We start from the raw sequence: 16890 nt of genomic DNA, 5'->3' as shown, positions 1-16890 counted from the left end.
GTGCATAATTGCGCACATGATTTTAAATTCCAGCGTGTCCGCTTGTCCACCCACGTGTGTGTGTATTGGCGCCGCTGCCTGCATGCTTGTTTTAAAGTTACCAACTATGTGTATAGTTGGTAACTTTAAAACAAGCATGCCGGCAGCATGCTTGTTTTATTATATATAGATACAGATATAGATGTATAAAACCCCTCCTTTCAGGTCTCTCCCTGAAATGGGCAAAGGTCACCTTCAAGTGCTGCTGTAGGAGTCTGTCCTATACCCCTGAGGTGCCACCTAGTGTCTGCCAGTATTATAATTTACCCAAACAGAAATTGTATAAAAACCAGAACTGTCAGCTAGAAAAACTACCTCCCCCCGAAGAGCAGAGGATATGAAAACACCAAAAACCTCATGAATGAACAAAACATGCCCAAAACCTTTCCCTAAAAGGGGGCAGTCAGTAAAACTTGCAGAAATGTTGACCAGCCACCAGCCGAGCGGACTCTTCATCTTCTCCCCGGGCGGGCTTCTGGACTGATCCGTGGTACTACAGGAACGAAAATTAGCAGGTAAGAACCAATTTTCCTTTCCCTGTACGTACTCGGATCAGTCCAGGACAGCTGGGATGTACCAACGCTTTCTTAACCAGGGTAGGACTGAGAGAGTCCCGCTCAGAGCACACTGGCCCCAAAAGAACCGGGTTCTGGAGCCCTGACATCAAGTTGATAACGTCTGGCAAATGTATGCGGAGACTGCCAGGTAGCCGCCCTACAAATTTCCTGTGACGACACCTGCTGACACTCCGCCCAAGAAGTCGCTTGAGACCGAGTGGAATGAGCCTTAAGACCAGACGGCATCGGGCAACCCTGAACCAGGTAAGCAGAAGCTATCACCTCCTTCAACCAACATGCAATCGTGGACTTAGAAGCCTTTTGCCCCTTTCTGGACCCACTCCACAGCATGAAAAGGTGGTCCGAGAGCCGAAAACTGTTCGTCACTTCCAAGTAATGCAATAGAACTCTCTTCACGTCCAACTTCCACAAATCTCTAGACTCTGGAGAAGAAGAGCCTACCCCCGCGAAGGAAGGGAGCTCCACAGACTGGTTCAAATGAAAGGAAGATACAACCTTCGGGAGAAAGAAAGGAACGGTTCTCAAGGAGACCCCTGCCTCTGAAATCCTCAAGAAAGGCTCCCTGCAGGATCAGGCCTGTAGCTTGGATACCCGTCTCGCGGAAGAAACAGCCACCAGAAAAATTGCCTTCAAAATCAGATCCTTCAAGGTCGCACGTCGCAAGGGCTCGAAAGGGGCAGAACAAAGTGCTCTCAGCACCAAGTTCAACCTCCACGATGGGCAAGGATTCCGGACCGGAGGACGAAGATGCTTAGCGCCTCGCAAGAAACGAACCACGTCCGGGTGAGAGGCCAGCGTAATCCCCTCCACCTTTCCATGAAAACTGCCCAGGGGCCACTACCTGCACCTGCAGAGAATTGAATGCCAAGACCTTGGCTAAGCCTGCCTGTAAAAAATCCAGGACTTCTGGAACAGACGCCCTGGATGGCTGTACTTGGTGGTCAATACACCAGGACTCAAACACTCCCCAAACTCTATCATACGCCATAGAAGTAGAAGTTTTACAGGAACGTAAGAGCGTGGTCACCACCGCATCTGAGTAACCCTTACTCCTCAACCGATGCCTTTCATAAACCATGCCGCTAGACAAAAGCAATTGCCCTCTGTGAAAAAGACGGGGCCTTGCCGCAATAGCGTTGGAGACGGACAAAACCTCAGTGGACCGTCCACTGCCAGATTCATGAGGCCCGCAAACCACGGGCGCCTCGGCCACTCTGGTGCCACGAGAATCACTCTGCCGGCATGCACCTCGATGCAGCATATGATCTTTCCCACCAATGGTCATGTGGGGAAAACATACAACAGAACGTCTTTGGGCCAGGGGAGGACCAGAGCATAAGCCAGTTGTCTAGCGGCATGGCTTATGCCCCCAGTTCTCTCCGCTGGCTGAAGAACCGAGGAGCCTTGGTATTGCCGTACGTCGCCATCAGATCCATGGCCGGTCTGGACCACCGGTTGCACAGAAGACGAAAGGTGTCATCAGAGAGTTCCTACTCCCCAGGATCCAGTTGGTGGTGACTGAGAAAATCCGACTGGACATTGTCTACACCGGCAATGTGAGAAGCCACTATCCGGTAAAGATGCTGCTCCACCCAGAGGAACAAGAGCTGGGCCTCTGCCGCCACTGGATGGCTCCTGGTACCACCCTGACGATTGATGTAGGCTACCGTTGTCGCATTGTCAGAGAGCACCCTCACCGATCTGCCCTCCACCAGCGGGAGGAGGGCTTGGAGCGCTAATCGGACTGCCCTGGTCTCCAAGCGATTGATCGACCTGGAGGCTTCCTGCCTGGTCCATTGGCCCTGGACCGCTGTATCCCGACAAACTGCTCCCCACCCGGAAAGGCTAGCATCTGTGGTCACTACGAGCCAACAGGGAGTCTCCAAGTCCATTCCCTGATGCAAGTTGTGCGGCAAAAGCCACCACTGAAGACTGGAACTCGGCAGGACAATATGGAAAAGCTGTGAGACAGGATTCCAACGGGACAACAAGGCTGACTGAAGAGGGCGCATATGTGCAAACGCCCACGGCACGAGGTCAATGGTCAAGGCCATGGAGCCCAGGACCTGCAAATAATCCCAGGCTGTGGGTTGAGCGAGAGATCGCAAATCCGCCACTTGTGATGTGAGCTTCAAAATCCTTTCTTCAGTCAGAAATACCTTTCCTAAGGCAGTATTGAAGCGAGCCCCCAGGAACTCCAAGGTCTGAGAGGGGACTAGATGACTCTTCTCGGGGTTGACCACCCATCCTAAGGAGTCCAACATCCAGAGTACATGTGTCACCGCGGCTCTGCAAAGGCTTTCCGACTTTGCTTGAATTAGCCAATTGTCCAGGTAGGGATGAACTAGAATTCCCTCCCGTCTCAAGATGGCCGCGACCACCACCATCACCTTGGTGAATACCCTGAGTGCCATCGCAAGACCGAACGGAAGGGCGCAGAACTGAAAATGGTGTCCCAGGATCACAAACCGCAGGTATTTCTGATGGTCCGGACATATTGGGATGTGAAAGTACACTTCTGTCAGGTCCAGTGATGCCAAGAACTCCCCTTGTGCACAGACGCTATGACAGAACGAAGCGTTTCCATCTGAAAACGGGTACCCTCAGGGTGCGGTTCACCCACTTCAAATCGAGGATGGGACGAAAGGCTCCGTCCTTTTTTGGTACCACAAAGTAGATGGAGTAGCGCCCACGCCTTAGCTGCTCTGCAGGCACTGGAACTATGGCCCCCAGATCTTGCAGGCGCTGCAGGGTGACTTGTACCAACGCCTGGCGCTTTAGGCAGAACACGCAAGGGGACACTATGTAATGCTCCTTGATCGGCCGAGCAAAATCTAAGGCGTGGCCGTGCTCTATTATGCTGAGGACCCATTGGTCGGAGGTCAGTTGGGTCCACGCCTTCCGAAAATGAGTTAATCTTCCCCCGATTCTGGGAACGGAAGGGTGGGCCAGCCTCACTTCATTGCACAGTCTTGGAGCCCCCGTGGGACTGGGGAGCACCGTCTCTGGCTGGGCAAGGGCCCCGAAAAGACTGGTTCCAAGAAGCCTGACGGGGTGCACTCTGATGAAACGACGACCCGGTGGACCGTGAAGACTGGAAACGACAATTCCCCTGGAATCGAGTCTGCTGAGGAAAAGAACCTTTGGACCGAAGTCTATCTTCTGGCAACCTGTGGACCTTATTCTCTCCCAGAGACTTGATCATGTCCTCCAGCTGTTGCCCAAAAAGGAGCTTCCCCTTGAATGGCAAAGAACTCAGCTGCGCTTTAGAAGATCCGCCGACCAGTGCCTAAGCCAGAGGAGCCTGCGGGTGGACACCGCTGAAACCATCGTGCGAGCAGACGTCCTCAGGAGATCATACAGGGCATCTGTGCTGTACGTCACTGTCGCTTCCAGCCAGCTAGCTCGTACCGCTGCCGCGCTGGAAAGGTCTGACTCTGCCTGCCAATCCTGAATCCAGCGGAGACAAGCCCTCCGTGCAAAACTGCTGCACATCACCGTCCAGACTCCGAGGGGTGGCATCTCGAAGATCTTCAGCTGCAGTTCCAGCTTTTGATCCTGCAAGTCCTTTAACGCAGTGCCCCCCGTGACTGGAATGGTGGTCCGTTTCGTGACTGCGGTGACCGCTGCGTCCACCTTGGGAAGACTGAGGAATTCCAAAGCGTCCTCCGGGAGCAGATGCAATTTGTCCATCGCCCATCCGAACTTCAGGCCAAGCTCTGGATTATCCCACTCTTTGAATAAGAGATCCGTGACCAACAAATGAAAAGGAAAGGAATGAGCTGGACCTCAGAGACCTACCATGACAGGATCCATAGCCCAAACCTGGAATCCTCAGGCGGGACTTCAATAGCGAGCTCTCCCAGCATGACTGGTATCAGTCCTCCCAGCTCATCTCTTCGAAACAGCTGCACCACTTTGGGATTATCGCTCTCCACCACCGGGACACCCCCCGGTTTGGATGGCTGAGGGTGCAGATCCAGATCTTCCTCCTGCCCATCCCCCAGAGCCAAAGGAGGAGCCGGATCGTCATCCAACGAGTCTGTCTGGAACGACTCTGTATGCCGGGACTGAGACCGGAGACGGCTCTTCGCTTTGGGAGCATCCCCGCCCACAGATGACCAGGAGCATTTTCGCCAAGAAGACTCTCAGGGCAACTTGGAGCGGGACGTCTTCTCAGACTTGCGGGCCTTGAAGAACTTGTGCAGCATCTTGACAAATTCTGAGGAGAATGAAGAAGAAGAATCCTCGGACTCCAGGTCCTGGTCCTCTTCCGAGAAATCCCCCTCCTGGGCATCCGGAACTGCTCCCCCTCCAGGGGCAGCCAGTCTCGGGGAGAGTGGAGGAGGAGAGGACCCCTCTCCCAGCACCTCCAGCGCGGCTCTTTCCTGATCCCGGAAAGTTTTCAATAGGGCCTCCGATCCTGCACTCAGCCGGAAAGGATCTGATCTCTGCCCCCCACGATCGGGCCTCCTCGGCTCCCAACATGGCCTGGAGCTGTCCTTAGCAGCCTTGTTCTGAAAATCCTGCGATGGGCCTTCCCCGCCGGATTTACAGGCCGTGCAGACCCCAGCGCAGGAAATCCGCGCGCGCACACTGCCACAGGCAGAGCAGGCCGCACCACGCGGCATATCCCCAGGCTCAATTTTAGGCTCCCTGAAAAAAGAACCGCAGCGATCGGTCAAATTTCCCAGTCGAACAACGGGCCGAAAAAGCGGTGAACACGCACCAAAACGCAGTGAAAATGGAGTGAACACCCGGCCGGAGGGTCCTCACACACCAAGGCAAGTTTCCTGATCCTTCTGTTGTTGTTTTTTTAATTACCTTGACGAAGTCAGGTTGGCTGAGGGTGAGAGAGCCGAGACCCCTGGCATCACCCTTTGCCATGGCAGTTTATAGGGTCACCAACCCTCTGCTTTACAGCCTCGAATACCAGGGGGGATGGTCCCACCAGGACCTGGTAACCCCCTGGGAGGCTAAACGCTGCTTCTGCTGCTTCTCATCTTTAACTTTTTTTTTTTTTTTTTTTTTTTTAAATGAGCTTAAAATTTAAAGGAACCCTGACAAAGTTCCCCTAACAAAAAAACACCAGCACTAAGTCACTAAAAGCAGACAAACTACCCCTAAACTTAGCACCTCTAAGAGACACCAGGCTTTGGACCTCCACCATCTGCTGGAGACAGAAAAATACTGGCAGACACTAGGTGGCACCTCAGGGGTATAGGACAGAGTCCACGAAGTCTTTTTCTGTCTCCATCTGCTGGTGGGGAGGCAAAACCCAGCTGTCCTGGACTGATCCGGGTACATACAGGGAAGCCAGGATTCAAATCCTGCTGCTGCTCCTTGTGACCTTGGGCAAGTCACCTTACCTACAAATTTAGATTGTGAGCCTTCTGAGGATGGGGATATATCTACAGTACTTGAATGTAATCCACTTTGAAGGTGGAATACAAATTAAATAAAGACTCCATTCCAGACTTTTGGATTCTCTAAACATATAGGGGTAGATTTTAAAAGGTGCACGCGTGACCCGGAGCACACACATGTACGCCCGATTTTCTAACATGCGCGCGCAGACGCACGTACGTTATAAAATCCAGGCAAGGGGGTGCACAATTGCACACTTTGCGCATGCTGAACCCATTCTGAGCCGCGCTGCCTTTTGAAAATAGGCCCGGAGTGCGTAACCTTTTAAAAATCCGGCCCATAGTTTACAATCCAGATAAGAAAAATATATAAAATACAATGCAATAAGAGCAGATTTCAGGAGCCCCTTCTGGATTTTTCCTTTTCCTCACATGATGTCCTAGAATACTGTAAGTACTGCAGTCCTTCAGCATCAGCTCCACTCTCTTTCTCTCTGAGATGGACACGCTGTAAAGGTTGCACCCACAGCGTCCTCACAACTTCTTTTGTACAAAAAAAAGCAATTTAGCTCCAAACTATGGATTTCTAATATCTCACTAGCGATCTGTTGGCTAAGAAGATTTTACAGAGGGTTTGAGCTTTCCTCCCTTGGTGGAATAAAGAGGGTAAACTCTCCCACTCCCTCAAAAACATGGGAACCAGGCCTGCTCGTCTCTGTGAAAAGACAACCATCCTTGCCCCTGGAAAAAGTGAGAAGTTAGAGAAACCTCTCCAGAGAGCAAACCAGCACTCTTGCTGCCTCCTCCTCCAGGATGTCAACTAACTCCGACCTCCCCGTAGTCTCGTGGACACACATATAAAGGTTTTAGATAGAGACCCACCCTTTTTGGGGTAGACCAGGCAAATCGATATGGGCATTTCTGTACAGTTAGTATCTTTACTCTTTGGCGAAGTCTAATGGGCTTTCTATATAATGAGGCCAATATTCAGCAGCTATCTAGCTGAGCATGTTAACCAGATAAATTTGGTTGAGAGAACATTCACTGGTGTGACTGTCCTGCTGAATATACTCAGCTATTTTATAGTTAGCTGGATAAGCTTACCCGATTATAGGACAGCCAGATAATTAACTTAGACTCATCCAGCTAAGTAACCCCTGGATTGATCAAAATGCTACATTTATAACAGAAATAGCACCCATGGTAAAAAAAAAAAAAAAAAAGGGCATGACTAGGCTAATTTCCCTGCTCCCGCATCGCATAGGTAATTTCTGCAACATGAAATAAATGTATCGCACCTGCGCAAATTTTTGCTTCGCATGCTGATTAATCCATTGTGGAGGCGTTACAGCGAAAAAGTTTTAATCACAAGAGAGAGAGAGAGTGAGCCTACTTTACTTTTTATACCACTGTAAGAGGGGGAACATTTAACTCAGTAAGGGGGTTTGGGGGGCCAGTTTTACATACACAGTAGGAAGTACAAAGTTGACATCACTGAAGATTTTCTGCTGTTTGAATCGATGAAAGGTACGAGTTGATTTGTACAATGCAGTCTCTACCCGTACCCCTCCCTTCCCAAATCTAACCACAAAGCTTTGTAATCATCTAAACAGCCACCAGTATTAGCACGACTATTGTCTGAACATCCAGTCTCCAAGGCTCCCATGACCTTTCTGGAATGTACCTTATGTCAACTGGGACCAATCCAGTTGACATAAGGAACGTGTGGCCTGTTAAACTAGGACTTATCATTGTAACTGTGGCCTGCCAAACTAAGATATCATTGTATCTGCCAAACAGACCAAGCTGCTAGTTAATTCTATCATTGCAGACTGCCAAACAGATTTAGCTTTGGAGGTTGCTTGCATTTTCTACTTCTAATATTTCATTTTTACCCACTTTGCCATTTGTTCTGGCAGACCCAACATAGTACTATAAAAAGTCTCATGCTCAATTAACTGAATTAGTCAGGTATATGACAAAGGTAGTCACTCGGGCTCTACTCACATTCCATATTCATAATCTATTCAACAGAAGCATACACTGCAAATACAATGCACATCAACAAATAAATGAAGTAAGTGCAATATTGATGGATTATGGAATGAAAGGGATAGTCTTAAAGTTCTAAATGTATACTCTAGAGAAAAGGTGACATAGGGGAGTGATGGAGACACTTAAATATCACAAAAGTTTCCATGCACAGGATGCAAACCTCTTTCAACGGAAAGCAGACTTTAGAACAAAGGTCGTGGAATGAGGGTGAAAGGGGGAAGACTCAGGAGTAATCTTAGGAAATATTTCTTTACAAAATCAGTAATGGATGTATGGAATGGCCTCCCAGTGGAGGCATGAAAGCATGGGATAAATTAGAGGGGATCTCTGAGGTAGTGATGGAAATTATAAAGCTAAATTAGTTAGGAAGACGGACAGATTAGATAGGCCATAAAGTCTTTATCTGCTGTCATGTTTCCGTTTTTAAGGGAGTACTGTTCATTCAATGTAGTGCAAACAGACTGGAATTTGAGTCTGCATTCTATTTAGGCTGGGCATGCTGCAGAGAGAGAAGTGGGTGATTGGTTGCTACTTTGGCAGTACCTGCTAGCCATAAAGAATGGTGCCAAGGGATGTCCCTCTGGCCCTCAGGGCCAGCAGGTTCCTGGTGCTGCTGAGGCATGCCATTTGGGTTTGAGGCTTAAAAATAGGAGAAAGAGAAAAACAGATAATAAAATTAGAATACAATACAGGCACAAAAACAAAAATTGGGGGTTTGAGGTGGGCATGTATAGATTTATGTTGTTTTTATTGGGTTATGATTTAATATGATACAATTTGGCCATTCCCTTTGTGAGAGCAGGGAATGAGGCCTAACTGGTGATAAGGTATTGATTATAAAGATTGTTCTTGTTGTGTAATTTTTATTTTATTGAATGACTTCTTTGTTATTTATTGAAATTTCTAAGGTTTATATGTATTTTATGAATTTGCTGTAAACTGCTTTGGGCAGTCTCCTAGGATTAATAAGGCAGAATATAAATATAGTAAAACGTAATCTGAATGACGTGTTTATGTATAGTATATATAGTATGTATAGTATACATACTACACATGAACACTACAGACATCACAGATGCATGTAAAAACAAAAGCATAGTGACCCCACACATATCAGCATATGTAACACAGAAACTTCTGCTTCTCCTGTTTTTCTCTTTCCTCTCTCCACGTCACCTCCTTTCTCACCTTGTAGATGAAGTTTGCTTTCGGTGCTTTGCAAAAGGACAGAACTCACAGAGTCCAGATTATCATAACTGCTGCAGCCCAGTGGGCCCGTCCGTGTTTCTGTGACCTAAGAAAATGAAAAACAGCCAGCTTAGATGGGGAAATGAGATGATCAGCAGACAGAGCAATGACCTGTGGGAAGAGCATTTATAGTCCTGCATCAATCTAGCAAACATTTAATACGTTTCCAATCCTTCCTGTTTACAAGGGTCAAATCAGAATTGAATGGCTGAGATGGCAAGATGAGAGAGCACATGCATTGCCAAGTCTTAGCCCCATGGATCATTTTTAAAGCTGAAAGTTATGGTAGGATGGAACAGTATACTGTATCTGTCTCCATCTGGTTGCAGTTTAGAAGACTGCTATTGGCATACCTGGGAAGTATTCGGATTTCACCCGGAGACCCAGGGAAATTTTATCAATTGCTTGGTCTCCGGGGAAACACTAGAAAGCTTCAGACCTCTCTATTTATTGCTCCAGCCAATATCCTTTAGGAAGCCTGTGGGGAACCGGACTCAGCTGAGAGCAGAGTGAGTGTGATTTATAGATTTTGGGAGCAAAGAGAATGCTGGTGTCAGGGAGAAAGGAAGGGGAAGATTGCCGGGATCATCCCTGGAAGGGGAGGGGGATTAAAGTGTTGGTGGTGGGAAGAGAGAGATAGATTGTGGATTAGTAGGGAGTGGTGGTGGAAGGGAGAAAGATGGCTCCCCATCACTGCCAGAATTCAGTTTAAAACTCTCACCCTCATACATAAAGCCATCCACAATCCTGACATGCTCTGGCTCTCAGACAGTTTACACATCCGTTTCTTTTTCAGACCTACCAGAACACCCTATACAGCAAATATTCACACTCCATCTCCCAAACTTTTCCACCTTACTACCACCAAACAACGTGCGCTATCCCTAGCTGGACCTTCCCTACGGAACTCTATCCCCACCCACCTACGCCTTGAGACCTGCGCCAAAAAATTCAGACAAATCTCAAGACCTGGCTCTTTACTCGAGCCTACACATGAACCCCCAGCTTGTCACTTCTTTCCCCCTCACCCCCCGCCCTTCCCCCTGCCCCCCAATCACACTACCGATCCCCCCCTCCCCTCGCCCCCCAAGCATACTACCGATATCCCACCTTCCTAACTCCCTTCCCCTAATTTTTCATTGTAAATAATTCACTTGTATATAACGTTTCATTGCGTATATCTAATCATTTTATTACGCTTATCAATTTGTACAGTATTACCTTTGTTTTCCCCCCTCTTCCCCTCTACCCAGTTCTCCTATCAGTTTCATTGTAAAGCCCCGTTGGCCACTTTATGTTACATGGAAACCGATGTGATGTTTTCCTAATGAATGTCGGTATACAAAAATTTTAAATAAATAAATAAATAAATACATAAATACATAAATAAATAAATGATACTCTTTCTACTTCTCCTCCTACCCTAATCATCAGCAGTCTCAGGATGACACAAGTCTAAAGTTCCTAGGTATGACTATTAGCTGGGTAGGCAGCACAGAGCTCAACCCACTGATATACTGCTGTGTGTGTGTGTGAAAGAAACATGGATCATATCTTGGAGGTTCATAGCCAAAGATACAGAAAAGTATGAAGGCCTGTGGGGCCCCTCGAGGGTGAGTGCCAGAAGTCACTGACTGACACTGACACCATGAGTAAACTTTTCGATTAGGAAGTCTCTCCATTATATTGTTGTCCCTTGGCTGTGTAAACAAGGAAATTCTCCTACTGGAAAAAGGCTCTAGCCATCCTTTAATCCCAATCAGTCTCTCATTATCTTGGAAAAGGCTATCTTTATACTCCTCAATCTCAGAGCATTCTCTGCCTCTTAAGATGACTCTCATGCCTCAAAGGAAGGAGCCTGTCTTCATTTCTCCAAGTTTTGACAAAATCCTCTTTCCCTTTCCAGGGCTGTTGGATACGGAGAGTAATTTTTAAAAGGCATTTATGTAGTTGAAGCAATAGTTTACCTGCATAAATACCGATTTATAAAATTGCTCACTTGATATATGGGGGAAAATATGCACATACAAGGTGTATGCGCATAATTTCCTCTGCATATCAGAGAGTGAGCTGGATTTAAGCACTAACAGGTGAATTTTCAAAGGAATTATGCATTATCATATTATAACATATTATCATAGCAATTTTCAAAAGTCACTTACGTGTTTATTGTAAAGTGAACTTGTGAGGGTAAATCCTATGGACAATTCAATGGCTAATATTGTAGCAATTTTAAAAAGCCCACTTACATGGGTAAAGCGCATTTACCATTTAGATGTGTAAAACCTATTTTAAGTGTATAAATGCTTTTGAAAATCAGGCCCATATTTTTTAATTGCTTGTATATTCTGCCAGGGAAATGACCTACACACATTAACAGATTAAAAAGTGTACAGGTAGTTTTCCCAGGATAACTTTCAAAGCTAAAGTATACAAATGCATTCACTTTGAAAATTAGTGTAAAGTCTGCTGGTAAAAAGTACCTGTAGACTTTACATCAGCTAACTTTATCTCCACTAATGTATCACAGTCATTCTCAAAATTAAAAACTGAATCTTAATTTGAGCCCAATTGTAACATAGATACTGAACATGTAATAATATATGAATTCATTTGTTTATGTTTCTTCTAACCTCAGGACAATCTGTAGCCCACTCTAGGACAGGATATCTCCATCCCTTCTATGCTTGGCAATCCTCATGTCCTACAAGAAGAGACAGAAGTCTCAACATCTGTAACCCCAAGAAGCCTCTCTCCATCACACTGCGTGAAGGAGCGATGGAACTGAAAAGAAACAGCCCAGGACGGATGGGCTATCTTCATAACTCCAGCTTCTAGCATTTTTCCTCTCTCTTTCTGTCTCTCTCTGACTTCAAAGTATTTAACCTTCAGTACCTTCACTTCTGTGCTGGAAGTAAGTTCACATGATCCCAAACTCAACATTTCAAGGCTGGAATGCAGCAAATGATCTTCTAATCTCATATCCTTGCTGACTATTTCCAATCCCCAAATCCATGAAGCACCGAGCCTTGAAAAGGGAACATGATTTACGGCTAAAAGCAACAAAATATTTCTTTGCATTATTCTGACTGAGGACGTTATAAAATCAGAACAATGCCTCTGCCTTACTGCTACCCCAAATCATATCCCTCGCAATGATGGCAGGTTTCCTTTTGTGCATTAAATAACTGAACAACATCATCATAAGATTCTGTCCTAAGCCACTTCCTTTCAGAAAAAGAAACCTTTATTTGCTGAGCTGCTTCTTTTTTCTTTTTAGACTTCCAGTAGCTTTCTCTTGTACCTGTTTCTTTTTTCTGATTAAACTTGTATCCTTTGAAAAGCTGCATTGTAGCTTTTGCTATCTATTTGAACTCCTTTCTGGAATAGCTGTGCTAAAACCTAGCAGAAAAGCTCTCTCCTGCACTCTCAGTGCCTCAACAGTCCAGTATACATTGCTTGCTTATCCCTTTTCCCAAGCCTGGGGGTAGATCCTATACCTTGATTGCCCCAGTGGAGATCTGGATTTCATGGAGTCTTCTCATGGTTCCATCACGGTCAACAAAGTAGGAAGATGCTAATTGATGCAGGGCCTCCACACTCTGGGTGGCATTTCCAGACTTCCGGTCCAGTCGACTTTTGTCCATATACATGGTCAGTGCTTCCTCGCCTGTAGTACAAAAAACCCCAAGAATACTTTTAAAAGATTGGACAACAGGTCAGGATACTACTTTTAGTTTGTTAATTAGGTCAAGGTCCATATTCAAAAGCATTTAGCCAAATACTCAGAAGATAGCCAGCAAAATTAATATTTGGGTACATGTCTGGCTAAATACTAGCTGGCTAGTAAGTTAAATGGCTAGAATTTAACCAGCTAATTTAGGGGCTTTTTTTTTTGGGGGGGGGGGGGCGTAACTAGGAGGGATTGAGTCAACCAGCTAAGTTAACTGGTTAATGCCAATATTTAGAATTAGCCAGATAACTTAGCTAGCTATGTCTGGTCAGGCCAAAGAGCTGTCCTAAAATTAGCTGGCTATAGTCAGCTAACTTTAAGATATTCAGCTATATTCAGTGGTGTGAATATGCCTCCAAAGTTAGCTGGATAAGTTTATCCAGCTAACTCTGCTATCTGGACTATGAGTGAGGCAGCACCCCTAGTGTTCCCGTATTTTCCTGTGGGATCCTGCGGGGCACAGAGGACATAACAAGCGACTGGGTAATAAAAGTTGGGATCGGCTGGGGATAACCAGACCAGGCCCATGTCTCTGGGAGGAAGACAGCTCCTGTATGGAATACTGTCCAAACCTTGAACTGACACGAAGCAACACACTGGGGCTGATGTAATAAGGTGTGCTAAAGCTGCTGTGGGTTTGTGTGCGCCTGTACGTGCATTTGTATGCGTGTTTCCCTGCAAAGCCCTCTATAGGGATGTAATAAGGGTTTTGTGCACAGGAAAAAAGCGTGTACGAACGTGCTTACAGATTTGTGGATTTTCTTCCACGAATGCATGCTAATGTGAATCGGTTATTTACACTTTTGAATAATAGAAGGACTAGGGGGCATTCCATGAAGTTAGCAAGTAGCACATTTAAGACTAATTGGAGAAAATTCTTTTTCACTCAACATACAATAAAGCTCTGGAATTTGTTGCCAGAGGATGTGGTTAGTGCAGTTAGTGTAGCTGGGTTCAAAAAAGTTTGGATAAGTTCTTGGAGGAGAAGTCCATTAACGACTATTAATCAAATTTACTTAGGGAATAGCCACTGCTATTAATTGCATCAGTTGCATGGGATTTTCTTAGTGTTTGGGTAATTGCCAGGTTCTTGTGGCCTGGTTTGGCCTCTGTTGGAAACAGGATGCTGGGCTTGATGGACCCTTGGTCTGACCCAGCATGGCAGTTTCTTATGTTCTTAAAGGAGGCGATTAGCTAATCATAGGTAATGCAGGGAACTATGCTAATGCTAGTGCGGGTTTTTTAATGTGGGTTTTTTACCGCCATGGACAGGGCACGAGTTAAGTGTCAGTGCCAACTCGGGGGTCCTACGTCAGCATCCAAGCTTCCTGAAAACCACCTAGCTGAGCTCCTATCTCGGTGTCCAAATAGCCAGCTTAGCTAGGAGCTTTTCTGGGCGTCGGAAAGGTCAGCTTAGGTAGGTCCTTCCCTGGATGCTTTTCTCGACGTTCGAGCAGCCAGATTTGCATCCAGATGAGTACCTAACTCAGCGCCCAAGCAGCCAGATACACGGCCAGAAGAGCGCCTGAGCAGCAAGATTAGCTAGATCCTTTCTGGGTACCCGATTGTATAGATTCATGACCAAGTAAGCGCCTAGCTCAGCGCTTGAACAGCAAGATTAGTTAGGTGCCTTTCTGGGCACTCGATCGTATAGATTCATGACCAAGTAAGCGCCTAGCTCAGCGCATGAATGGCAGCATTAGCTAGGCATCTTTCTGGGCACCAGAGCATCCATATTTGCTCCAGGATGAGTGCCTATGTCAGCACCCAAGCATCCAGATTGGTGCCCAACTGAGCACCTATCTTGCTGCTATGCCAGTGTGAATTCGCATCCATGAAAATATTTGCCATGCTTTTTCCAGCACAGTTATTTGAAATATTAAAAATACTTTCCAGGGTCATACTTTCACTTAATAGGGAGACCCGTTCGCTCACTCACTTTTAAGTGTGGATTATCAGCCGGGTTCTGAGTACGGATGCGGCCGCTAATTACACAGGCCCTTACCACGCTTAGGTACGCAAATTTCTCTGTATGTATGTGGATTTCTGCATGCAAATCATTTGCATAATTTATTTTTTTTACATCCCATGGAAGCAGCATCTTCAGCAGCATGCAGTGATCAAAACCCACGCTCATAATTAGCGCCTGTTTTGCCACGGGTCTTATTACATCGACCCCACTGTAAGTAAAGAGTTTACACTGTGTGAGGAGAAGACAGTCTATGGATGTGCATGTGTGAAGTTGTAATAAAGAGTACGGTTTTAAGAAGGCTGGAGGCAGTCTAGTTTGTCTCCAGGCCTGTGGCTCGTTCCCACAGTCTGAATATGGACCTTTTAGTTTATTGATTTCATGAATCATATTTCATATGACAAATCAATGTAATCTATAATAAAATGAACATAAAAACACAATATAAGATTGAACATAAATACAATAATATCCAAATTGGAAACATTAATTTAAAATAACTTACAAAACAACATAAAGACAATTTGTTAACAAAGCATATGCAGAATAAAGCAAAAATGGTACAGAACAAACTGAAGATTAAAAACCATACAAACAGAGCATATGCAACAAAATAACAAAATGCTATTAAACTATAAATAAGATCAAGTAATGTAAAACAGATCAATACAAGAAACACTTCTGAAAACAGCCGTTTGTAGTTGCTATCTGAATTTCAGGTATTCGTTTTCAAGACATAAATCTAAAGGCAAGGAGTTCCATAGTGGTGGGAGGGGGGGGGGGGGGCAAGAAAAGAGAAGCATATCTTATGGGTTTGCTCAAAAATGATGTCTTTAGGAAAGGGTAATTTCAGGAGTTCTTGCTGGAAAAAAAAGAGATTTAGAGATGACGAATATGGAATTATTGCTTGGCAGAGATAAGAAGATGTTTGGTGGCATAGCACTTTAAAAGAAAGTTAAGCAAATGATTTTGAACTGGATACAAGAAGTTATCAGGATCCAGTGAAGCTCCTGCAGTAATGGAGTCACATGATCATATTTTTGTTTACAAAAAATGAGCTTGGCTACAATGTTTTGAGCTAGCTATAGATGATGAATTGAGTGGGAAGTAAGCCCATGAAAGAGGGCATTACAGTAGTCTAACTTACTGAGGATTAATGCATGAATGAACACTTGTAGGTGAGTGGGATTCAAAAATGGTCGAAGTCCACGAACAAAATGTAAAAAATAAAATGATCATAGAATTAAAGAGGAAATTTGAGAACTAAAGGTCAGGGAAGGATCAAACTTGACATCCAGCATTGTAACCACTTCTGTTAGCTCAATTGTGGAACCAGCCATTACTGGAGAAAAATAACATTGTGGATTCTTGCAGCTGGAAAACCACATGGCCTCTGATTTGTTGGGATTAACTTTGAGTCTATTCAGAGTAAGCCAGTTGGCAACCTCAGACAAGCAGTTATTAAAGTCAGCCAATGATTTTGAATTTTTAGAATCAAAAGAAGCCAAGATCTGTATGTCACCTGCAGAGATAATACCCATAACTGAGGCTTTGTACTAAGCCAGCCAGAGGGGAAATGTAAATGTTAGACAGGGTGGGAGAAAAAAATAGCCTCTTGAATAACGCACAAACCAGCTGGCATAGCGAAGAAAGTTTTGAATCCCAGTCTACATGGTAAGTTTGGTCAGTTAAAAAAGAAGTAAACCATACATGTCTGCAGGATTCTGTACCTGTATAATGTGCAGTAATTGGAGAAAATTGAGGATCCGTACAGCCTTGCTGAGCTGTGAACAATAGTATAATGCTTAGCAGTAGATGCCAAAGAATGAGTTAGTAATAACCAAGACATAGCTAGAAGATTATATAGTTGGCTACAATGAAAGAAAACCAGAGATTTATCAG

General features: G+C 45.4%; 1 protein-coding gene across 1 annotated transcript in view; it reads right to left on the bottom strand.

Moving 5' to 3' along the window:
- BRINP1 (BMP/retinoic acid inducible neural specific 1) overlaps positions 1-16890 on the bottom strand; it is a 251185-nt gene that overhangs the window by 76973 nt on the left and 157322 nt on the right. Inside the window, exons 4-5 of the mRNA XM_029613795.1 lie at positions 12787-12956; positions 9227-9332 (exon numbers count right to left, since the gene is read on the bottom strand). Of these exons, the coding sequence (XP_029469655.1) occupies positions 9227-9332; positions 12787-12956 (276 nt within the window). The remainder of the gene's footprint in view (positions 1-9226; positions 9333-12786; positions 12957-16890) is intronic.

The sequence above is a fragment of the Rhinatrema bivittatum genome, chromosome 8, assembly GCF_901001135.1.
Source record: "Rhinatrema bivittatum chromosome 8, aRhiBiv1.1, whole genome shotgun sequence".
Lineage (NCBI taxonomy): Eukaryota > Metazoa > Chordata > Amphibia > Gymnophiona > Rhinatrematidae > Rhinatrema > Rhinatrema bivittatum.
The sequence above is the reverse complement of the archived record's forward strand: the minus strand, read 5'-3'. Positions and strand labels throughout refer to the sequence as shown.